At 42.9% G+C, this 26,147-nt stretch overlaps 1 protein-coding gene across 4 annotated transcripts in view; it reads right to left on the minus strand.

Annotated features, from left to right (window-relative positions):
- The window catches only part of KIAA1549 (KIAA1549 ortholog), a 148,757-nt gene extending 130,799 nt beyond the window's left edge, over nucleotides 1-17,958 (minus strand). For all 4 annotated transcript variants that reach the window (XM_075074512.1, XM_075074496.1, XM_075074504.1 and 1 more), the window contains exon 1: nucleotides 17,714-17,958. In XM_075074512.1, coding sequence (XP_074930613.1) covers nucleotides 17,714-17,825 — 112 coding nt within the window. In that variant the 5' untranslated portion in view covers nucleotides 17,826-17,958. The remainder of the gene's footprint in view (nucleotides 1-17,713) is intronic.
- Between the last annotated feature and the right edge of the window lie 8,189 nt (nucleotides 17,959-26,147).

The following is a 26,147-nucleotide window of genomic DNA, read 5'->3' on the forward strand; positions in this document are numbered from 1 at the left end:
CTTCCTTAAAAGATTTTATTCAACATATTAGTGAACAAAGCCAGGTATACTGCGTTAGCGTCTGTTCTATGGCATCTTTAAACAAATGGGTTTAATTAGCTTTTTAATCTAAAGCTAACACCTAATCACAACAGATACTTTTGTGGAGTACACTTTTAAGGACTCAGCTCCCATGGGGCACATCACTCCCAATGCCCAACAATATCCCTGCAATCCAGAAAGTCACTTCATGTCTCTTTCACGTTGCCAGACAAATCAACATCTCTGACACATTTGACGTGTCAGCAACATCCCTCTCATGCTTGCGAAGTATATCCTACATTTGTCATGCATTGCTCTGGTATATTGTGTGATAATTTGTAGTAGTTCATGACAGAACTGCAATAATGTTTAAATGGCAAATGACTGCACAGAACACTTCCCATAAGATGCTATCCATGGATTAATCTAGAAGAAAAATACGTATGTAGCATTTGGTGGAGCTGCAATAGCAGGTCTTTCCATAATAATAAAACAAGAGGTTGTACTCTGAATATTAAATAGTTGGTTCATAAAGCTGGTCTAAAACAACTTTAATAGAAGTGTAGAAGTTGTTATAATCTAAACTGAACATTCCTCTCCCATAGCTGAAGAAGGAAAAGGAGAAAGTACTCAGTAATGTTTTTGACTATCAAAAAATCCAGTTTTAGTACATGAAAAGTGTGTGTGGTATCTTTCATTAAACATATTAACACTTGTTTCTCATAGCAAATATGAAATTGGATAATGCCAACATGCTAACAGAGACCTGTGCAGGATTCCTTCCTTCTTCTCACCATCATTTTGTTCTATCGATTTCTGTTACTAGGGAATAAAATCACTTAAATGAGGATTTAAAGGGAAAAAAGCCTTCCTTTGTTATTAGGGACCTAAAATACCCCAAACCATGACTAAATATGCTTACAATTTTTTAATCCTACTGTAATGCCAAGATTCAAGCATGGTCCACTTACTTTCTAGTATGTTAAGCCAATCAACAAGAAGTTTCATTTCCTCTCCTCCCTCTCCTCTCACCCAGTTCAGTTCCAGGTTGCAAAAATAGAGCATTTTAGCAACACTCCCCCCCCCAATCAAGAAGCATTTTATTTCTAAGAAACAACATACAACAAACAGATATAATCATCAGGAAAAACATCAAGTGCACTGGAACACACTAGATCTTTGCACAGAAGACAGCTTCCAAAGGCTTTAAGTTGGCTAAAATTGTGAAGATTACTCCACTTTAAGCATTTCCGAGGTAAATTACATTGCTTGGAGTGTTAATCTCATCATAAAGTGAAGTATACAAAAAGTGAAATAAACAAACATTCGCATTTAACTAAGCAAAAATGATGCCCTCAAGACATTAAACCTCTGAAAATTAGTCACTGGTAATCAAATGCCAGTAATAAGCCAACCTCTGGTCTCATGGGTGACATAAGAATGACTTTTCTCTACCTGAAAAATCAGCACTTGTATATTTGAGTCAAGTTTGGTCTAGGAGGAAGAAAAACCTATATATTAAAGGACAAACTATTGATACCAATTTTCTATCAAACATCTGGGAAACCTCAAAGCATCTTTAAGTTTCACCCCCACTCTGTAGAACTCAATGACTGATGAAAAGCACTTCACCACATCAAGCTTGAGCCAGTTTCCTTACAGAAGAGTAGTGAGCCTTCATGCAAGTCCTTACACCTTCCTCAGATGCAAGTGTATACCAGTATTCCTACAATACCAATATAGGAACATTCCGGGTATTTAAAAAACAAAAATGAAGCTATGAAAATCTGACTACTCAATACAGTACCACTTCACAGCAAAGACTCATGTTGGTGTTTCCTGTAGAGGAGGTTCCAGTAAAGTCCATCTAAACCGTCCATCTAAACCAAAAAAATCCTATTTAGTAAGAAAATCTAATGAAACCTGGCATTTCCAACACTTGTAGTTGGTTTTTTTTTTAATGTCAGCAAGTTCAGATTTGTATGGTGCTCTTGAGCCTCACAATTATTTTTAGTTTTTTCCTCCTTCCTCTGCAAGGGACTAGGAAACTGAGAACTTTTCAGTTCCCAAACTGGTTTACATATACCAGCCCTAATTAGAGCCTAAGTCTGTTACAACCAGCATCACGACAAATCTTCACATACCTCCAAGGATCTCAAAGACCATTATACTGCTAGACTGGACCGATAGAAAAATATACCCATTATTGATCTTCAAATAATTACTGAACAAAACCCATGCAAATTATCAGTGTGAATGAAGTGAAATATGACTAAGATTATATGTTGAAATACATACATCTGGAAAATCTTCCTGCATTAGTTCTTAGTGGCAGTGCAAAATTTTATTATCGAAGCTAACTATTCAAAATACCAAAAGGTCTAAAGCTTTTACACCATTATGCAGGGACATATCAGGAAGTCTGTTTTTCAATGAAAGCCTGTTCTGGGGAAAAAATCATCCTCCATTTTAAGTACCACTGAGAACTGCAACACTGACTTTTTTTTTAATTCAGGCCCAGAGATGCTTTAGAATTTTTAATGCTTCATATCCATGTGATACTTAAATCATAACTGAAGAAACCACAAGGGTGACACTTCCAGTTCCACACAAGATTGGAAAACAGTCTAAAGGGACCTACAATATGCACAGCCTCAAATAACTCACTTTTATTAGTTTCTCCCTGATGAGGCTTCCTTTCCCCCCCAAGACAGTGTTCCATCATTAAGCCAATAAAGACAAAAAAAAAAAAAAAGAGTTCAGTATCATTTTGCTTTAGGAAGACCACCAAGACAAAAATAAAAATGTACCCATTTAGTCCATAATAAGAAACAAGCTGGCTTATATTTTTCTCCAAAATATTTTGGTATTCTTTTCTGCTCCCAACCCTCCACAATACCAGCACAGTCAGGAAGACTCCTCATTTTCTACTGTAAAACACATCAGTTTGTCTCTGCCCGGTTTCCCTCAGAAGGGGCTGAGAACTGACATGCCACGATGCTGCTTGTCAACATCCCGGCTGCCCATCCTGCTCTGGAAGGCAACACAACAGGCCCCACACCATTAATTTAACCCTTCTGCTCACAGGAAGTCTGCCATCAGCAGCAGCCACCAGCAAGTTCGCACTCACAAAACTTTGCAGAAATCTGCTGGAATTGATGAATACACTCATACAAAATGTTTTGTCTCCAGTGCTGACAAAGAGTGTTTTAAAATCCTGTCTCTCACATGGTAATCTTGAATCAGGAAAGAAAACAAACACTTCCACTACCTACTTAATGCTGAAGCCCACTAATTGGAATCTTGCTCCCTCTTGGATGATGCAGAAAACATCTGATGCAGTAGCTCTTCAGTAGGTAGACAGCATGATATATCATAGATACATTATAACCCAATTTCAGCCTGGTGCTAGACATCTACCATTTCATATTAGGCCACCCAAATTTTAACTCCCAAAATTTTCTTGCTTTTCACATGGTCCTGGGCAGCCTAGCTTGCTGAGTTAAGACCTCCAAGACCTCTAACCATGAATTTGTGCATTCACCTCAGAACACCCAGGGATGCATTTGCTGTCCTACAGACAAGCGTGGCTTGTTAGACTGGAATGAATTTATAGTAAGGGCCTGATTTCAACACCCGATAATACAGGTGTAACTACAAGGTGGTTTTCTATTTGATATAGCGTACAGAAATAGTACAGAGCCAAAAGTGCAATAGCAACACCGGTTTAGCCAGCATCCCAGCTAGTCCTCCGCGACTACAAAGCACAAAGCAGGAGCAGCGGCTGTCGCGCAGGGAAGCAAGCAGACGGAGGGAAGCCTGGGGTGTTGGCAAAGCTTGGGACCTGTAAGGCTACACAGGCAGAGCATATGCAGAAACAGTGTGAAGGAAGGAACTGAAGTGCGGATGTGGGGACTGAACAGTATATCGTTTTGATGCTAGGGCAAGTGTTGAAGCCAGTCCTTAAACAGAAGGCATCAACTGTAAAGAAGGATGTAAGGCTCTACCAAAATGCTCTAGCAAGAACACTAGTTATCTAAACCTGTCAGTTATAAAACTGAAAATTCTTTATCTAGACAAATTATGGAGCTTAAGCTTTCTATACAAAGTATAACATAACTGAGGACCAAGGAGACATTTTAATTCAGTCATTCATATAAGAAAAAGATTTTACTATGTACTCTGAGATGAACTACTTAATATAAGAATCTACTCCTTTCAAAAGATAAAACTTCCAGAAAGAGCAACAGTCATAAAAATTACTAGTAAGTAATCAAGTTCAAATGAGAAAGGAGTTGCTGTTAAAAATGGAGGTTTTTCAATAGTAGAGGCTATTTAAGATTAAGCAAATTCTAATGCAGTTGCTCCTTAACAAATTAATTTCAGAACAAAATAGAGCCGTGGTGCCATTCTGTCAGTGGCAGCTGTGTTTTGAAAGGTCTCGCCACTCCCTTACATCCCCAGATACTAATTTCTGTGCTCCGGAGGTGCCAATCCAATTGTTTGCATGACTGTGCTCCAAGTTAGGGTTTCAAGAACTATCCCATTTAAAGGAGAAAAACACAAGACAAAACCAAAACAGTAAAAATATCCCAATAAAGTACTGTTTTAAAAATACAGTCTATACAATCACCATCCAAAAAGCTGAAGTGGCAAGGTTAGAGCAAAGTAACAGAAACAAATTGTATTTACCCCTGCATGGAATAACACAGAGTCACAGCTTCGTAAGAGGGAAAATCATTCACATCTGGCAAGAGACTGTACTCCTGCTTTCTTTCTCCTTGCCTTTTTCCAAGCCTTCCCTTCCCCAACAAGAGAAAACCCCACCCATGCCTAACAAGATCTACTCTCCTCCTTAAGAGCTTGGAAGAAGTATACAGAGTGCAAAACTGACAAAAGCTGGAATCACGTCATTTTTTTTTCTGTTTTTCCGTAGGAGGCAAGATGGAGCTCCCTGCAACTTTCACTCCAAGACAGAGATGTAGCAAAGAGGGTAGAATATATGGGGGGAAATAAAAAGAGCATTGGGGAAAGCACAGAAGGGGATGTTGATATATTTGCTCATAAAAAAAATCATCCCATAAAAAGATTTTCTTGCAAGAGGGGAAAGAAAAAGGAAGAAAGGGATTTGAACTTTACTAGATTGGGTAAAAGAAACCATGTTACCATGTTTAGGAAGGGAAATCTCTTGGTCTTGTGCCTCTATTTGAATAGGTATACACTATGACAATTCAGCATTCCAGACAAACAGCATAAAACATTGACATGAAACAAGGCTGAGCTCAGAATAGCTTCAACTATATTATTGTTGTCTTCTGATTCAATATACACAACACCTGCTGTAATGTGTAAAACCAGAGGAAAATCTGGTGGTTTACTTGTTTAAAATAGAAATTGATTGCTTCATGAACAGCCCATTTACAAAGAACGATTTTTATTTAGAAATGTGCCATTTCCCAGAAACACCAAGAGAATGCTGTGAGGTCTGCAAGATTTTTTGGATGGAGAACAGGCTATTGATATGACTGTCAGAGACTACATCACCACAAGTCATGCTACTCTAACTCAATTACACAGCCACTGAACAACTTCTGCATGAACACAAGTGTTTAATAGAAAAAAAATCTTAAATGTACCATGTTGTTTTCAACTTCTCAAAAACCAAATCCTGCACATTGAGAAAAAACAAACCTGTCCCCCCAGAAGACTATGAACAGGAGTTTAATTATGATGCATACAGGACATATATTGTTAATAACACATTCAGTCAGCTTTGATTTGTCTTGGATATTCTTTCATGAAAGAAGATCAGGGAAAAAAACCCGAACATTCTTTTTAAATATAGAGGCTTCAAACAAAACTCCTATTTCAATATTTTCCACCTAGTTTGAGATAACAGAGCTGTAATTTAAAGGCTCTAAAATCTTCAGACCTGCAGACATAGGATGAAATTCTTGGTTCGACTTAACAGTTTTACCTTCAACACATTTGAAGCAGCAAGGAATCCAGTCCCAGAAGTTCAACAGGATGCAGTAATGCTATTGCTCTTACACTGCGGCAACAATTCAGGAAGCATCAAGCTTACAACCTTACAAAGTTTCCAGGCAAGATGAACTGTGCGAAAGTTAGCACAATGAAAATACTGTAGGTTATAAAGATACCTAGCCTAATGACAGCTTTGATCATTTGGGTTCCCCATCTCGTAAACTTCCTGTAGCTCCCTATTCTACCTCTTTCCTGCAGACAGATTATGCTCATGCTCCTTTATATTACAATGAAAGGAACACTTAACGAAGGCATTGTAGAAAGACCAAAGTAAACTGGTCCAGGTTACTCTATGATGTAGCTCCTAAAGTGAGCACAACAGAAACAGAACTTCATGCAGAGGACTTTGGGAGAGCTTGTACAGCCAAACCTGCACAGGTAGTCTTCGCCCCTTTATGCATGCTTCAATCATGAAAATGAACAATCTCATTTAGATTTTTCCCTCATCTCCCAAGGGGGAAAAAAAAAAAAAAAGAGAAAAAAAGCCCAAACAAAAAACACCAAACCAAAACACACACATATTAATGCATTATGAACACAAACCAGTACTACGTGCCTGAGCTTACGTGCATGTTCCACATAAACACCTGCTGCTTTGGGTGGTTGCTTTCACTGCCTATGACTATATTTAACACGCACCTGCGCTTTTCACCAGTCCTCCTCCAAATCATTCAATCCACAAGGATTGATCTTAAACACAGAGAAGAATTCCAAGAGCTATCATTTTAATTAATTCATTACTTTCATTCTACTGCTAGAATTTTTATTTCTTTCCAATTATCTCAAAACTAAAAGCAATGAATCAAAATACATCTTTGTAAAACCCAAGTCCACTAATTCCTTATTAAATGTAACTTCTGATGTATAAGAAATGGAAGTAGGAGCTTGAAGTAATTCACTCAAATCAAAATACTTGTCTTTGTGAAGCATATTAACTCTTGCACCTGCATTTGGAAGACGTAAAATTTATATATTTTCCTGCTTTTAAAGATATCTAGAAAGCTATTTAACATCATGTTTACAGAAACCAAGTTTAAGATGTGAACTCCAAGGCTGATACTATTTAGGAATGAGGTGAAGTACTGCAGAATATTTCTGAAGCATCTTACCTAAATGACATGGATGTTTGTACTGAATACATGATACAACAGAAAGCTGCATTCTGTTCTTCAGGGGCATATTTTATTTCCAAATATAAAATAATACAACCATTCTAAACTGTCAGTGCAACCTCACACATCAGTAGCATGTTTTAATGATGGTTTTGCCTCATTCAAGAAATGCATAAACACAACTTATCTGAAAGAACCTCTAAGATTTCTAGAACTATCTTAACCTGACCTCAGTGCTTAAACTTCACACACAGTAAATAGCAGCAGTAAATACTAAAGCATAAGAATTAATACCCCAGTACAGAAACTGTGTTTGGTTGTGTTTCTAAGTTTCTAATGCTCCCAGGATTTTAAGATGATTATACTGTGACACTGTCTACTTGGAATTCAGTCAATTTTAAAAGAAGCAAAATGGATTTACATTCATTTCACATTCCTTACCTACCCTAATCCTTCTGACAATTTTTACAGTTTTAAGAACCTGGCTGCAGTAGGAGCAGCAAAGTAACTACTCACAGAAGAAAACAGACTAACAATTTATTTCCTTGAAACTTCCTTGCTTGTTCTAATACTGGATAAAATATTTTTTGACAAAACCTTGATTACTATGTTGATAAGCATTTATGTAATTTTTAACCACGTTACTATAAAAAGCACATGCACTCTGGAAAGACAAAGGAAAAGCCTTTTTTCTTTCCTGTTCTTCCAGAGTGGAACAAATTACATCTTCTGAAAATTGAACGTCAATGGCTGGAAGCCCAAATCTGTTTCATCTTCCAGCATAAGGCCAGGAAGTAAGATCGCTGTCAGCTTCTAATTGAAAACTTCTTCAAACCAGACTTCTGCTCTAGATCAGATTGTGTTCTGTGACATGCAATTTCTATCCCAATATATCACATCAGTTAGTCCCAATTCAGCACTAGCTCCAGTTTTAAATAGACATCCACTGGAGAAGTTACCTAATCAGAATCCAGTGTAGCTGCTAAACAACAGCCTTCTTTCTATTCAAACAGTAATGTGATATTAGCCCAGAGGGGTCTGCTACATAAATGCTTGGAGCTTTGTCTCCAAATAATGGTGAACTAAATCATTGCGGCTTTGTGGTTGAGCACTGCTCACTGCAATCTGCATACGTGAGGTAGAATTTATTTACAACAGAACTACGGGCCACAGGAAAAGGTGAGACAGGCTCAACACCTGAGTTCACACCCAGTTAGGAGGAGAATAAACAGTCCCTGCACCACCCTGCAGTATCAAACATTTGCCTTTAAATGGGGAAAGAACTTCTACTTAGAGAGTATCCACAAACTAGTTCCCTACACTACTGGCTGAGGAGCAAACAAAAAAAGACCCCTCTCCTCGTGTAAGAAATTATACCAGTTTGATTTTCTTATTCAGCATGAAAACACTCAACAGGAAAATACACACCATTTTGGACTGAATAAGAAAAAACAGGCTGAAAACAAAATCTGTAAATTGTATCAATACTGCTCTAGAAAAAAGATATCTTTACCTGTACTGTCTACCACTCCTCTGTGACCATATATTTTCAGGTCCATTTACAGAGCTCAAATATACTTTATAAGGCACCCAAGAGTTTTCTACCAAAAGCGAGCCCAGCTACCCCTTTAGAAAATGCCCTGTGCAAGTACCACAGTTTCTTCAGCTTAGCTTTAGGGCAAGCTCTAAAGTGATGATGCTCAAGTCAAATACACAGGGGAGCCATGAAAACCTCCAACTTACCAATATCAAGCAGCCCTCTTCTTACCACAGCGCTTCGCAGTTAAGCCTTCCGCCATCAGTAACCCTAATCCACATTCCCGATTTCATCCACTGCTACAGTAGCCCCAGCCCCTAGTGTTACCTTTGCTGTTCCTTATTTCAGTATCCTCCTGACCAAAGTTCCTATCCTTCCTCTCTCGCTCACCCTGCCATACCAACCGATTTCAGATAACGGGTGCAAAGACAGCTCCCCGCTGCCTTGACTGCCCAGAAAAGCTTTGTCAGGACACACTTGCTGCAGAGCCGAGAAGTACCGCGCGCACCTGAGCGGAGGCCAGCAAGGACACAGCTCTGGCCAGGACATCTGTGCTGCTCTCCCAGTGGCTGCCACTCCAGTCAGGAAACTCGGCCACTTCCCAGTCACCAGGTAGGGCACCCGCTGTCCCCCAGCTTTTGAAGAGCAGAAGCTTTGCATTCTCCCTTCAACCCAGACACCAGCCACATGCTGCTATAGGCAGCAGTACCTACAATACAGGCAACTGAAATACTTGGTCTAGTGTTCTTTATTTGCTCAGTCTCCTGATTATCTTGCATCACTTCGGACCTCTTCCTTCCACCATCTCTCCCTTCCCTAAGGGCAAGGATAAACCCTAAATTCGGTGCCAAGCTGAAAAAGTTCCCAGTCTGCCCAACTAGACATTTCATAGAAATATGAATGAATTTCATAGAATCAATAAAGTGTTTTGAGCACTAATACTGACTCTCTTTCCATCCCACCTGTTAGATATACAAATGCTAATAAATTCAGTTGATGAATAAAGACAAGACATGCAGAATCACATCCACACCATTTACTTGTACCTGTCCTCTCAGTGATAATCTATGCAGTATTATAAAATGCTTAAGAAACTGAACTTGCACAGGGACTAACTTAAGAAATTAGTGTTAGAAATTAGTGTGTTCCTGCCACCTGTTAAGGATAAAGTCACTACAGCAAAGATTACAAAATATTCTTTGAAACCTTACAAAACTCTTAAGCCTAAAATCAATCACTCAAAAGTTCGGAAGTGTCATTACTAAGGCTACCTATGAAATCCTAATCCAGCTTTTCTCTGCATAAACATTATGACACAGTATTTAAATATACAACCACAGATTGTTTCTTCACTTGAACAGCACACCAGTTTTCAGTAATAAACTGATACTGGCCCCAATATTGCAAGTCTGCACATAAATTACATTATTTGTAGAACCTCACAAACACAGAATTGCAAAATATTTCAAGAGGTCATCAACTCCATCCTTCTACACTATTGTGGAATTGCTGTTGCAATCCACTTCTGTTAGATCATTATACAAGCTGTTCTTACAACTCTGGTGACAGATTACATTATTGCCCCAAACCACGTGTTTCAGGGTTTCATTATTCCCACTGTTAGAAAGATAAGCAGTTATAAAACCTGTCTTGTTCACTGCAATTCAAGTCTTCTATTTCTCTTTTTTACTCAACCTGTTTATTACACTTCTCTTTGTATTTATCTTTCATATGCTTGAATAAAGTCCCATCCACCTGGTTTTTTGTTCTAAATTAGGCAACCCCAATACTTCTGTGATCTGAACTCTCTCCAGTAGCCTGTCTCTTCCGTTTCTTCCTTGAAGGACAAGGTCCCATATAGCATTCCAACTGGAGCTCTTCTGCCACTGAAGAGAATGAACGAGTTATTACACAGGATATGCCAAAGACCATAACCCATGTGTTCATGAGAGCCAGCACCACTGTGATCTTGTTGAATTACATTCTGTTAGTGATCCACGATAAACACCAGATCCCTTCACACAGCGTTGTTGCATTGCCTATTCCCCATCCTACAGCTGTGCAGGTTTCCAGCCACTTCAGTACATTACTATCATGTTGTTCCCTTACTGAAAAGCATCTGGATTTTCAGGCCCTTCTTTTAGTACGCTTCCACCATTCCTCCCTCCTCCTCCTCCCCTTACTTGCTGATGAATTTTAGCCTCTTACCTCTATTCCAAACCCCAAGACCAGACATACTGTATTAACCAGATGGCTAAAGCCAATTCAAAATTCTATACAGGGAATTAATTCATAGAAGAGAGGCCTCTCTAAGTCAGAGGGGAGAATGGAAAAGGACTAAAAGGATTAGAAAACAGTTTGTGCGTGAAGAACAAGCAGGTAAGGGATGTAGGCTGAAACTGCTAAAACTGAAAGTGAGCAAACACCAGCAACCATAAATACAAGTTCTTTTTATGAAGATTTAAAAAATCAAACAAAAATCCTACTACACTTTGATACAGCACAGTACATCTTCCCACCTATAAGGCTAGTTAACTCACTCTAAAAAAGTCTTATTATGGTAAATGCATACTGTTACACCACCACTTTCTATCTGCTCACAAATAGTTTATTTCTTACGCTTCTTTTCCATGGACTCAAGTTTGGTAGACTGGTTTATCATTTACTGGATGTTTATTATTCTAAAGACAAAAGTGTTTGGCTTTCTGATGAACTTTTCTTTTGTACTTCCTGTCATTGCATCGGAACATTTCATACTACTTTGGAAACCAAACAAGAAATTACGTCTAAGAAATTACATTTTACAAATGATGAAACTAAGAAACAAGGTCAAATTCTGAGTGCCTAATTTGCAACATTAGTGAGTATTTAGAATTACAGACACAACATCTATTCAAGAGCAGCTCCTCTTGACTTCTTTGGCAGCTGCAAGCACTCAGCATTTCTGCAACACAGATCCCAGAGGTCTCAAGTCCAGTAAATGAGGAACACACAGCTAGTGACCACCTGTGGGAAGCTTGGTTTAAGCAACTTGCTCACATCACAAACTCTGCAGCAGCAGCACAATTCAATTGTCTCAGACAGCATTTAATTACATTAAGTGAAACCTTTTTTCAAACTTCCCTGTGCTCCACCTCGTTCGTATCACACCTTCAAACATCTGCTACAAAAGGAGCAAGAGTCCTACAGATAACTTTTTCATTTTCTACCCAACGCCCATTTCTCCCCAGAGCAGAATCACTTTTGTACAGTGATTGCAATGAGGGTCCTGTCTGCATTTGGGTATGTGTATGTACAGATATTTATACACAGGTGCCTACATAGCTGTAAATATTATCTATATGGATATACACTTTGTGATCATGTGGGTATAGCTGTACCATAACTTACAGGCACAGAAGTAGTTTAAAACTACAGGTTATTGTAATGCCAATATTTCCAACTTGCTGATTTTTGCCTTTGCAGTCTTCATATGCCACTACAATTTCTGTGGAGGAAATTTTCCAGTTTTTAAAACAAACTCTGAAAAACACTTCTGTCACAAGGCTGAAACACACACATTCGTGAAAAATTCAGGGAGCAGCAGCAGATTTTAACGCTCCTGACTGAGAGGAGAAAAAGGCCAGCACTTTGAAGCCCTGGGTTCCATGCCAAATTCTGGAGAAAGCGTCCCAGAGCAGCGGGCACATGCGTCCCTGCTCCTGAATTCCAAGCTTGATGCTTTCAGCCACATCCCTTCCAGTCTCGTCCCTGTCCCTTACCTTCCCTACTTCCGATTCTTCCTTTCAACACTATTTTTTAAGGTTTATTTTCCTTTTTTAAACTGAGTCCATCTGTGTTTCCCAATGTGCTCATCCTCCTACCAGGCTGCACTGCTTATTCCTTCTAGGATTAATTTCTACATTGCAGCCTCCCTCACCCACAGACCTATCTCCCACTCCTGACCTCATGTCTTGCCTCCTGGTCTTCATGCCCCACCAGTTCCAGTTTATTTCGTCTCTCAAACTTTGTTGCAATTCATGTGCCTCTTGCCCTCCTACTTCTGCAACTCCCAGGTTTCTGCACACACGTCATCAATGAGCAGGACAGTGACCAGAGAACCTCAAAGACCCTTCTCTTACTCCTGCTGCTTAACTAAACCCGAGTCCCATGCTAGCTCCTTCTCAAGGCCTTATCTCCATTCTTCCTCTTGGGCCTCACACAATCGGGTACCACCACACAACACCACACCACAAGGGCGATGCCCGAGTTCCCCTAAAGAAAGTAGAGCACTCTGTCACACAAAACAGACACGTCCTTAAACACAAGGCAAGCAGGGCCAGTCCTCAGTCCTAAAGTTCAATCCAGTCCTACTTCTGGGGCAGTTTAGATTGACTTTCACAGGGAAGTCCAATCTTTCACAGATCATTTTGGGCTACAGGAAGCATGCTTCGTACATTTGTCCAGATGGCACATATACCCCCCGTCAGTATTAATAGGTAGGTGAGGTTCCATGAGAATAGCGTATATCCAAGTTTTACCAGACCAAAACAAAAAAAAAACCCACATCTCTATCACAGCCATGCGTGCCTAAATTCAGTTGGTACAAGCTTTTGAAAAAAATCACTTCCAAAGCAGCAGCAGAGAAAACATCCCCTTCACAGCAGACACAATCTGCCAAAGTTTAACTTCATGCTCCAAAGCATAAGGGTATTAAAGTTATTCAGAAAAGAAGCTGGCAGAACTCAAAGCAGAAACCATTGTTTTCCTCTTGCCTCACCATCAGAAGTAGCTGAACCCTCAACGGACATTTTGCAAAGAAAAAAAGCTTCAGCCCATCGCCAAATGCACAACTTCTAAAATGTCAATTTAAATAGTTAAGTTTGTTCTCAACTCTGCTGCAAAGCAATAATACTTCTTACAAGCCTTTTATAACATCCTACAGCTTTAATAAGAGCAAGCGCGATCAGCCCAGTCTACCATTTTCCAGTATTTATTCCATGCATTTTACATGCAACTAATTACACTGATGTCATCGGTGACATGACTACTGATGGTCAGTTGTATCTTTTCCCCATCTCATGCGTTAGGAAGTGGATACTACCAATCCATTGCTCTTATGAAAGGTTCTCGCTTAGCCTTCCAAAACAGCTGTCTCCAATAACATCAACAGCTGAAAACACAGCACATATACGGAGTGTCGATTAAACTTGTTACCGAGCTCATGTACATTTAACAACTACTAAAGAAAAGCACAGAAATACATGACCTTTAAAGGGATAAAAAAGACATCACATCATGCAACTCCAGAGGGCAAAACTGGCCATACTGACAAGGACTCCCTGAAAATGTGATTCTTATACATAAGCCAAAAAAAGAAATTACATCTGCATTGTTTCTTTAATGCTACCATTTGACTTTGGGGTTCTAAGACAAAATTTAAAAGACAGCTTGGGCTTTTTACTTATGCATAGGTTCCCACGACACACACTATTTAATAACTCTTATGCAATTAGTGTTGTTCATACCGTATGCCACAATGGGCCAGTCTGGAGACACACTAGTAGTTACGGGCATCATCCATAATAACTCTTACGCAATTAGTGTTATTCATACCGCACGCCACAATGGGCAAGGCTGGAGACTCACTGGTAGTTTAGGACACCGTCCCTAAACAGATCTACTTTCAAATGAAGGAAAGGCATGGCTCCCACAGCTGAAGTGAGACTGTATTATTAAGAAGCCTATTCTGCTTCACTTCTTTCCCAAGCAACTCCCCACACACGCGCACACATTCTGAATTGAGAACGAACTGGGTTGTCAGAACCTGCCACTTACCACAATCATCAGCTTCTCAAGACCTCTTGGAAAAGATTTCTGCTGCAGCAAGAATCACTGCTCTTAAATGTGTCCAGTGCCTGAAACCTATTACCCAAGGTACGTCAAAGCCGTTAAAGCCTACTTTGTTAAAGGCATGCTATATTTCCAGTCCCGGCCCTGCCTGACAAATCTAAGACCATGCTTCACAGAAAACAAATGTCACTCACAAAACAGACACAACTGAACAAAAAGCTGCACTGTCCACTAGCTTGTTTAGCATTCTAACTTCTTGAAAGAACATGCAAACAAAAAACACATTTCCTCTGGCAAGACTACAAGCGTAGCTTGTAGGCACGAGGCTGACATAAATAAAGCAAGCACAGCACAGAAAGCAGTCTTAAAGGGAATCCTCCGACCATATGGGTCTTCTGCGAAAATGAACTGGAAGCAAACTTGACAAGCTGAACTGGCCACAAGAGACACGATGCCAAGTCCAGTGTCTGCAACACACTCATGCAATTAAGTTGAATAAACAATATCCTGCAACTGTCCCATACGGCGGCTACGTCTGATTCCTCGCCTGACCTCCACAACTTGTCTTTGGTTCTTGAGTCTCTGAGGAGACTCACTGCAGACTTTCCTGAGTCCAGGCCGTAGCTCTCCTCTCTCCCATGAAAACAGCGCAGCAAGACAAGATAAATCCTCCTGATTGTCATGGCAGGAGTTGCGCAGATTGTGCAACAAAAGCAAAAACACAGCCTGAGCTGGGCAGTGAGATGTTCAGAGCCTGACCAAAGCCCTAGTTCACAGAGGTGCTCAAATGCATACCTACCTTAGGCACGCTAGCAGCCTATCCACATACTAACAGTTCAGCATCTGCTTAATTGTGGAAGCTGAAGCCCTGATTCAGCAACATGTGACTTCAGTGGGAGCTGGATCAAGCATTCCAAAATCCAAGTTGATTTACTACTTATTTTTCTTAAGTACAGACATTCACTTTGCTGTTTCAACTGCAAGCAAATGGCTGTAACAGCCCTTCCACTCTTACTGTACGCCTCTTCTGCGCAACTCAAAGCTGTAGGAGTTTGCTCTTGCTGTTCCTAAACTGGTCGAGACCAAATGGTACCGAAAAGCAAACGAATTGCACCCAAGAGAGGTACTCAGCGAGTTGTCAATCTGTGGGGCAATTAAGTGAATGTTGTCCAAGCCTACTGCATATGACCAGTATACATCTCTTCTGTTTCACACCACCCATTATACCATCAAAACATTCCAAAGCTAAAGAAAAGATTAGGATAAAGGCTGTGTCCTAACTTTTTAAAGCATTATGGGCCCCAGACAGAAAAATCAGACTCCTGTCACACTTTTTAATAAAGCATTTCACCTTAATCAAAAAAGGAACAAAACGTTCTTGTTCTCTGCAACCTGCTGTCTTTAAATCTCTGCAATGAATGGACCATTTCTAAGGTATCTATGAAAAGCATCCTCTTAAAAGCAAGTTTGCTCTTAGTATGCTGAAGTTCACTGTACATTATTCACATGCCCAGTGGAGAGAGAAAACACAGAGGAGTCACAAATCAAAACAGCTTTGAAGGCTCCTGCCCTAGACCGAGCAGGAAAGCATCGCTTTGGGCAAGATGTGCTGTCTCCGAGTGTTCTCTTCCAGCAGCCCAAACACTGGCTAAGTTACATAATAGTTCTACTGCTGCTTTTAAGTCATACAAGAACACACAGCAATCACACAGAAGTTTACAGAAATGCACAGCAATGTTTCATTAAGAACTACTAAGTATCAGACAAACAATTTAACAAAAGCCTTCACTGATTTACTATGAAAATCTAGAAAAAGCAGCCCAGCCATTCTATTAACCTCAAAGAGACAAAAAAAACCCCAAGCAAATCTCCAACTTATGAACCTACTGCTTTCCCTTCTACTGTTTGTATGCAAAGCCTATTCTATTTAAGACAAAGAATCTCTGAAGGTTACTAGAAATTATCCACTTTCACGTAGGCTGAAAATGGAACAATTCTTGTTGGCTATGAAGGGAGCTGGAGCAGAGCGTAACTTCCCTGAAAAGCTAAGCAGTCACCACCAAAACATTAACTACTTGAAGTGGAAATAAAGCATTATTAAAAAGATAAGCGTGTTTTATAACACCAAGGCCTCTGAAGCACCCAACAATAATCTCCACGATTCTTGTGTTTAAATAAAAATGTCAACAGTGGTTGGTCCACTTGATGCAATAGGTTGATGCAGGTTCTTATCGCTTCTTACCTCTTATCAACAACTTATTGATGTTGATAAAAGTGTATTACTTTATACCTGTCATCTACCAAAAAGAAAACCTATAGTCACAGCAAAACGTGACTTGCTGTGAATTATTAGTTGTGGCATTTTTGACAAAAAAAGTATTAAAGATGAACCGAGAAGTGCTACGGGAGCAGAAGCAAAGGAGACATCTTTGTGATTAAACTGTCGGCTTAACTACAGACTAATTTTGATACCTAGAGTCGCTAGAGAAAAGAAGTGAGAAAAAAGGGGGTCACTGATTCCTGCTATTTTGAAACATCTACTGAGCACGCCGCCCGCCCTCTGAAGCCCGAGCAGTTCTCTCCACACACGAGTCATGCCACGGCTGTGCTCGGAAAGTAGCGTCTCTCACGTTTCGCGGGGCTCTGGTGCTTCCTAACTCCAACGGCGAAGGAGAAGCGGGCTGCCCCGCACCCCGCAGGTGCTACCACCGCCTGCCCCGCCGCACCCCCCAAACGCCCCGGTGGGGGAGAGGGGAGCAGGCGCTGGGACTGCAGCCGCAGGCGGCCGCCGGCACCCCTCAAACGCGTGGTTTCCCCCCGCCCCGGGGAGGCCTGGCACGGACAGGGCCGCCCCCGACGCCCCTCCCCGCGCCGGTTCTCCCCTTCGCTCCCGCGGAACGGGCTCCCGCGGCCCCACGCCGGAGCGGACGCCGTTTGGCCGCGAACAATGCGCGCCTTTTCTGGCGGAGCTGCCCCGCAGCGCCGCGCGCACGGGCGGCCCCCGCCCCCGCCCCCCCCCCCGCCGTATTGTTACCGGCGCTGCCTCCCCCCGCACGCGCCAGCTAACGGGCACCCCCCCCCAACACCACCACCACCCCAAAACCCCCGCCTCACCGGCACACCTGCCGCCGCCCGCCCGGCCTCACCGCCCCCTTTGTTCCCTTACCTGCGGCGGGCGAGCCCCGCAGCGCCGGCACGGCGAGCAGCAGCGGCAGCAGGGCGGGCAGCGCCGGCCGCCACCGCGCCGCGGCCACCACGAAGCGTGTCATCCCCTCCATAGCACGGCACGGCACGGCACGCCGCGGCCCGGCGTCAAGTCATCGCGGCGCCCCGCGTCGTTCACCCCGCCGCGGGCTGAAAGGGCTGTGTGGGCTCGGCGGCTCCTCCCGGGCGCATCCACAGCCGAGCGGGGCCGGGACGCCCGGGAGCGGGGAGCCGCCGGAGCCCTCCTCACGCCCACCCCGGGAGGAGCGTGTACGGGGGCGGCGCCGGACGCCTCCCAGGAGCGGCGGGGGCGGGAGCGGGGCAGCGGCGTCCCGCGGGGCCCGCGAACGGCTCGGTTCGGGCCCCGAGCGGGGAGGCGGAGGGGAAGCCGCCGCGCTTCGAGGCTCCTCGGCCGGCCGCGGCGCTCGCCCGGGGCGGCTACGGCCCTTCACGTGGGAGGAGGCGGCAGCAGCCCCGACCCGGCCGGCGCCGGTTCCCCTCCCTCCCCGCCGGTGAGGCGCTAGCCCCGGCGGAGGCCGGCCCGCGGCAGCGGCAGCAGCGAGCCCAGCGGAGCGGGGCCGCCCGCCACCTGCGCGCGCCCCGCCGTCCGCGTCTGCGCGGGGGCGCGCCCGCCCCGCCCCCTCCGCCGCGCGCGGGCGGAGGCGAGGGCGGGGGGGGGGAGAAGGGAGGAGCCAAGGCCCCCGCCCCGCTCCCCGGGGGGAGGTGTGAGGGACGGGCGGTGCTGCGCCAGCAGGCCCCGCCCGCTGCCCGCCGACCCCCGGCTCCTCGCTCTTGGCGCCCCAGTGCCAGTTTCTCGCCCCGCTGCACGGGCAGCCGGGAAGGGAGGGGGGCATGGCACCCAACGGCCGTCCCCCACAGGGGCGGCGGGAAGTGCCGAGGGCCCCGTTGGGTCCTCGGTGGCTCCCGGTACCCGCTCCGGGATCGGGGCGGCCCGAGGGCCCGCTCCGGGTTTGCACGGGGCGGTTTCCTGGCTGCGCCGCCCCCATGGCGGAGCGAGGCCGGGAGGGGCTGGTGGACCCGGGTCTCAGCCCGCCGGCCAGGCGCGGCGGAGCCCAGGGGCAGGCCCTCGCCCCCCACGGGCTGCGCAGGGTTTGGAGGGCTGAAAAATAAGACATGTCCAAGCAGAAAAGGAGAATACGCAGAAACGACAGGGCATCCACGCAGCATTAGGGTTGCTCCAGGCGGTGAAAGGCAGAAAGAGCGGGGTGACCCTTTCACTACAGGGCTCCTCCCGAGCCCGGGTCTCCTCAGGAGCTCGGCTGAGTCCGGTGCTCACCCAGGAGCGCCTGCAACCGCTGGGGAAAGGTCCCTCCAGAAAGTAGAGCTGGGCTCGCCTAGTCTGTGGCTGTACTCCTGATAAAACAGGCTAAGAGTACATCAGGGGACTTCCTAACGCTGTTCTTGGAGCACATCCGTCACAACAGCTACACCTTGCTCCCAAAGGGTGGAAGGAGCGAAGGATTCAGTTTGCTGACATACAGAAACAAAGCGACACCTATAAGCTTTAGCTTTACATCACGCGATGCACATCAGGACATAATACCATGCAGACAGCAAAGGAAAGCAATACGTGGCAGATCCTTGCAATGTAAATAAGCAAATCTGAAATCAGCCAAACTACATCAGCTGAAGATGTGGCTCAATATAGACACGGCGAGTAAGGGGAGGGCATGCAATCCGAACCCCCCCCTTGTTTTAGGTTAGACATTTTCAGGGTTGGAAAGTCTGCGGATGCCCCGTCTTTGGCGAGGTATCAAAGGCAATCACTACAGCGAGCACTTCAGGCCTTCTAGCACAAGACCTATACTTTCATTATATTTCTTGGTCCATACAATATAATTTTCTTTCATTCTGCACAGTGGAGAGATGTGCCACAGAAAATTTCATGGGTGATTACAGCCTATATCTTAAAATTAAACTAAAAATCTAAGCTGTAACATCCCATGCAGGGATGTTAGACATTGCAAAAAGCCAGTGACCAAAACCACCCCTTAGTTTTTGAAACATCTAACAAAAAACTAATGCAGAAAAACTTGCATAACACCCACCTTTTTTTTCTTACCTGAGCAAATAACCAAAAAAAAGCAAAAAAACAGGGCCTAGGGATTGTTTCTGTTATATTAAATTCCTGATAGAGAGAAGTATGTATTTGATATTCCTTTTTATTTACTAAAAAAATATTGAGATTTCTGTTTCCCATAACTCATTAGGAATCAAACAGATAATTTTCATTTTTTTGCTAGTTGCCAGTTCCCTGAAAACAGCTCCTCTCAAAAGAGCGCTCTTTAGCCTTTTGTTATACCCACATACCCACCATTTGTGGATACGCACGATGTCAGGTACTTCCTCGCTTCCACCTCTTTCAGTTTCTCTGGGCCTTCCCAACCTCTCTTGAAGATCTGCAGTGCAGGCTAAACAATAGCCACCAAAAGCTTAAAAAAACCTCGCTCCATTCCAACGCGCCTTCGCTGTAAGCAGCGCTGTGCGCCCGTGTTTGGCATTGGAGTGTGCTGTTACATGCTCTTCCTGTTTGCAAAATTTGGTTTTCCTTTCCTTTTAATAAGCTAGCCCTTGGAAGTACGCAGTAAGTGAACAGTAATCCATCCCTGCTTCAGATTCGGTGGGAGCTTTGGGAGTTAAGACCCTTGAAATACTTAATTTCAAAACATATTTCAGATGCTGCCTATCATCTCCTTTGCTGAAAGATACCGCCTTACATCACTGTCCTAACACTGCCGCTAGAAACGCAGCGCATAAGGCTGCCTGTAGTACATTTCAGATTGCCTGTAAGTAACTTCTTTCACCAAGATTCAAAGGTAACTTCCCAGACTAAAGCGTAAGACAACTTCTCTCACATTTCTGAGATGTTATCCATAATGAAATCCACCGCAACTGCTAATTCATTCACTGTCTCAGCTAACACGGTTTCCTGCTCCAGTTCCTGGAGTTCAGTTCACAAAAACAATCTTCCTATCTTGTGTTTGGGTTCATGTTCCCCAGTTTCTGTGTCCGTTGAGAACGAACTGGTATTTATGTTATTTCTTTGCTTCCTGGGCTAATTTAAGAACTGTCACATTTGATCGCATATTCTCTATTCCCTTGCAATTTCACACGTTCCACCAGACACCTCCAAATTAAACTCCCGTGGTTAAATAACAACCGGCACTGAAAGAGGAGCTGCCAGGCAGCTACCTGTTACCCTACAGTTCACCCTCTGCTTTGGTCTGCTGTTTCCCAGAAAGTGTGAAGGAATTTCCCTCATCCCACAAGATCCGCTGTCCTGCTTAGCCTCCTCTTCCACTGGAGCCATACTTCGGGGCAATGCTTTTGCAGTTCTAGCTCCTACTCCCTTAGTGATTGCATTAACTTTAGTATCTTTGTACTGCTGTTCAGTTCCTTTAATGCTTTTTGCAGTCCTCTTGGTCCCCCCTTTTTCCTGGAAAGCCTCATCATATGTGGCAACCTGACTGACGTTTGCTTCACCTGTTTGTCTTGATGAACCAGGGCAGGAGTTATCTGTGTGTATTTGGCATCATTGTGGCAGCAAGACTCACAACGATTTTACGACCAACTACAGTTTCTTTTTTTCCAGCTTTCCTTTATGTAGCCTTCGGCTACTTTTCCTCCTCTACCTGAAATCCCTGAGTACAGCAGGAATCCTGACAAAGGACAGGTTTTTTGATTAACAGCTTCAAGCACGTCTCAGCCTGCACTTCTCTTTGTGCTTTCCTCAGGACTTCTTCAGGCTGAGTCAGTGCATCGTCACCACCTTCCCTCTCTCTGGTCCTTTTCACCTACTGCAGATGCACAGCTACAAGGTGCTACAGGTTAACCAGCAAGAACTTCACTGAGATATCCCTTGAAGGTATGACATGCTGGGATTTGTGGTGGAGGCTGTGTTTTTCCTTTCCCTTTGAAATAGCAAAAAAGAAAACCCACCCACCTTACATGCTTCTAGTAAGTATCTTAAGTCAGGATGGTCATTATTTATAACAACATTGTTAAAAAAAATAATAATAATTTTAAAAAGCCAGGATCTATAGGAAACTTCAGATTCCACTAAGACAGAGATCTGAAAAAATACAGCAGAGTTTGCTAGGACATTAATACAGGCCGGAAATCCTGGAATCTGTGGCTCTCACAGGCTTCCCTACATTGTCATTTGCAAACTCACAAAATGAAACTGGCTATAATTTTAACTACATTTGACTCTACAGCTTGTAAATGCAGTCATCACAAGAAGTAACTAAGTTAGAAGGTAAGAAATTTTCTTTCCTATGGTACTCTACTGTGGCCTTTGGTAGTACAGATCAAGGTATTTAGCTCCCCCTGCTTAAGGGGAGAGTAGAAGTAATCTTTTGTAATAGTGTGGCTCACAAGGGTTATTTACTTACTGCTGAATGACTTCCCATTGCATATACACCAGGAAGTTTTTGACATTACTGAGGTTTCCACTACAGTGGCGGATACTCTGATTTATCACTGGGGCAAGACTGAGGATGCAAAAAAATCAAAGGCTGTGCAAAGTATGATTAGATTAATGATGACAGGCTCCACCTGGAAACTGAGAGCTTGTAAAGGAAAAAAACCCTGCAAATTTAGAATAGAAACCTCACAAGTAAACACACACAGGGGGACATTCAGAAGCTGCAACCTCAGCAGTGGAAGTGAGTGCCCACACTGCAACGACAGAAACAAGAGTGTCCTCAGAAGGCTCTTCGTGGAATTGCTCATTTCTTCTTGCCCAGGTTTTGCTGGAAAGGAAGGTGTGAAATCAGACCCTCTTACAAAAGTGAAATTACCTTCCAAACATCTTGCTTTTCGTAGAGTATGTAATATCCAAATCTGGAAACCTGTTTCTCAGAACTGCACATCAAAACGCCAGTTCAGAGTCGCTGAAGCGAATCAGAGACCATCAATGTTATTTCCAATGGAACCAGACAACTGCTCAGTAATTTAACTTCCAGTTATTAGTGGTTTGGGGCTCAGTGACCAGAGCTGCTGAAGATATTTTTTGCTTTAGTGAACAATATTTACATTTTTTTAAAATTCCCAGAGGTTTTTCCTCCTGCTCTTTTTCTGTTGCTGAAATTCGTAAAGAAACAGATTTTTTTTTTTTTTGGGGGGGGGGGGGGGGGGATGTTTCCAATTTGCTGAACTACCCACTGAAAAAAACGTTCAAAGGGAGAGGTTCCAGCCTGGCTTTGTGAAGACCTTCAGGCAGTTCATTAGGCTATTCCAAACACTCTCAGACACCTAGTTTTCTCACCAGCAGTTGTGTCTAAGGGAGCAGAGAGTGCTTGGTTTTTTTTTCATTACAGCTTTTCTTTTACTCTCTGAAAGCTGTGTGCTATGGAAAGTTGCATGGTATGTGACATAAAAAAGACTTAAATCATTTACAAATCAATACAGCCCAGTCTTATTGTATACTTCCTTTCTATTTCTGACGTCTCGTACTTTGCTTGATCCAAACTTGTGCTCTAGGTTACTTTTGCCTTGCCCCTTTTAACTAGCTGATGAAGTACAGTAGCAACAGCTGCTGGCACCAGAAGAGAAGAGAGCCAACTTCAGAAGGCCAGACTAACCAAACAGATCATTTTTGTTCTAGAAAGTACAAGGAAGGTACTAGAAAGGATGCTTTCTAGGTTAAAAGGTGAAAGAAAAAAACCCAGACCTCAGTAGGGTATAGATTTTTGCACATGTGTAGCTTAACAAGACAGTCCTGTATGGTCTTATGTTGTAACTATGTAAAATGCAATATTGGGAACTGGCACCAGGAATGCCCACACAGATACCAGCTTGTTCCTATCTGAGAAAGGAAAAAGGCAAGGGATGCATGTATGCTGTGTTTTCAATCCTGAGCTTCTAAGCTGGAGAAATACACGGAGGTAACTCAAAGAAGCAGGCTTCTATAAAAAGAGTCGAGGTGTCTAATAAGTTGCTTGCTTCCACGTTTTCCACTACGGATTTCATTGAGACATTAGAGAGACTGGCCAAGTGCACCTCTGTTTTGCTGATCTTTTTGCAAATACCTTGGGCTGTCTGTTTAATCCAGTTCCTGGATTTCTGGCATTGGGTCTGCAACAAATGTCTCTGATAGACACCTTCATATTACTCTTCCTAAGAATGCTTACTCTGATTGCCTCCTCTGACTCCTTCACTTCCACCACCTGCCAAAACCTTTTACCTCAAATTCCTGTCTCTTCAGTTCTTCTGAGGCAATGTGTTAGAATAAATGGGCTTAGTGTTGTTCCTCTAGTGGAGAGGTATGTAGCTCTCTGAACCGATGGTCTTTTTTCCTTCCTATCTGCAACAAATCCTGACCTTAACTATCCCATTTTGTTCATAAAATACCATTTTATAACACATAGACACACCATATTCAGAAATTATTGCATCGCAGATGTGTTTTGCTCTATCAAACTATCCTTCATCCTTATGCACTGAGCATCTGAAAATAATTCCATCTATACTTAGCTAACTTAGCATATTAAAAATAATGCATTTCAAGCTACTAGAGCATTGATCATGACCACGATTAGATTATTTCTCTGCTTATGGAATGACACACAAAAACCAAGCAAGCCAGATCTTGTCTGTTGTAGTTTTGGAACTTAAGAGAAGTAAATTTCAAGTACAGTGAATACACTATAAAATGTCCTTGGTAATCCCATCTTAAACAGAGTGCTCACTGAAAAGGTCACTTACACATACATCCATTAAACTCCTCCCACAAAACAGAATCAACAAACCTTCCTGCCACTTTATGCAATGTCAATAAATACTTCCAAAAAATATCCAGACCTTGCAAAATCCTCCCCCACATCTGTTTCCAATCATCACTTCATAATTCAGGGTAGATCTCCCATTCCGGAAACCATTTGGACTTCATATAAAAAGATAAAGCTTCCTCCTATCTGGCCCAGATAGAGTTTATACCAAAGATTAATCAAATGCTATCCTAATTTATATAATGAACAAGGCAGATCAGTAGGTTTTGCAGACTCAAGGATCAGTGCTTTTTGGAAAGTAAGAATAACTAAATCAGGCAATCAGTAGATGCTTTGCCAGATTTTAGTAGAAGCAGCTGGAACGAACACTTTCAAAATCTTGCCCATGACATTCACCTCTAGTGAGCTTTTGCTCCTGCTGACAGATGATAGTAGCTTGATCTTCCTGAGAGAAATGCTTTAAAAGCCCTTTTCCCTTCCCTCAAATCTACTTTGGTTTCCTAGTGCTAATGGTTTTATAATGCTAACTATAACTAACTAATGCTAACTTCCCTCTAGAATTTACAACCCCAGGCTCCCTCCCATTCAATACCTGTCACAAAATACCTGTGCTTCTGTTCTCTACACTTTTTTCCTTCATTCATTTTCTTTATTTGTGTTCCTACAGTCTTTCTGCCTTTATGTCACCACAACGACCTTCTCTCCCCATGTTGCTTCCCCATCTCTCAGTGAAACATCACCATCCAGAGCCCTGTAATGCAAGAAACTTACTTTATATGACTTTACTCAAGGCCCAGATTGCATGACTCCTAAACCTTGTTTCATATTATTTCTTGAACCAGCAATTGTTCTCCACCAAACACCCTTGTTCAGCATTGAACACTCCAGCTGGAGTGATGTGCAACTTCTGGCTACTTTAATAAATTTTTTGTTTTCTGAAAGTAGAGCTTACAAACCTTGCCTGCAAACCAGGTCCCCGTTGTATCGAACTCAACAGACACAGAATAAAACAAGCCAGAAAAGATGGTCCTTGTCTCTACAAGTAGCCAAAGTACAAATCCCAGTTTTGGAGCTGGGTCGTTCAGCTTTGCCTCAGGGATATTTGCACGATGGTGTGTCACAATGCAGCCATGCCCCAAGTAAAATTTAAAAGACCATTGTACGGACTTGTGATAGGCTGACATAATAAAGAGGCATAAACCACCTGAAAAACCTTAACTGTCAAGAAAAAAAAAAAGGGGGGGCAACGTTTGAAAGACAAATAATTTGATCCAAAAAAGGCTAACCTGAGTCAGAATCTCCAGATAAAATTTCTGGCAGTGGGATACACCAGCATGGAAATCACCCTCCAATGACAGCAACAAAATCCTCCTCATTTGGAATTTTAATGCTCATGTAGGCTGGGCACAGAGCAGAATCCAGAGAACAACATTAGATGCCATGAAAGGCTTGCTCTGCTGCTAAATTCAGTAACAAAGAAAGGAGCTGAAAGCTCTGGTGTTACTAAGGTACCTCTTATTCACACCTCAGTTATCTTACGTTTACATTCATTACAGGATGCTGACAGGGTCTTTTCTTCCATACCCTGATACGGTTTTTAAGCTGAAAAACACTAGTAAAGAGATTGAATTAGTGACACAGGTA

Source organism: Phalacrocorax aristotelis, chromosome 1 (assembly GCF_949628215.1).
Source record: "Phalacrocorax aristotelis chromosome 1, bGulAri2.1, whole genome shotgun sequence".
Lineage (NCBI taxonomy): Eukaryota > Metazoa > Chordata > Aves > Suliformes > Phalacrocoracidae > Phalacrocorax > Phalacrocorax aristotelis.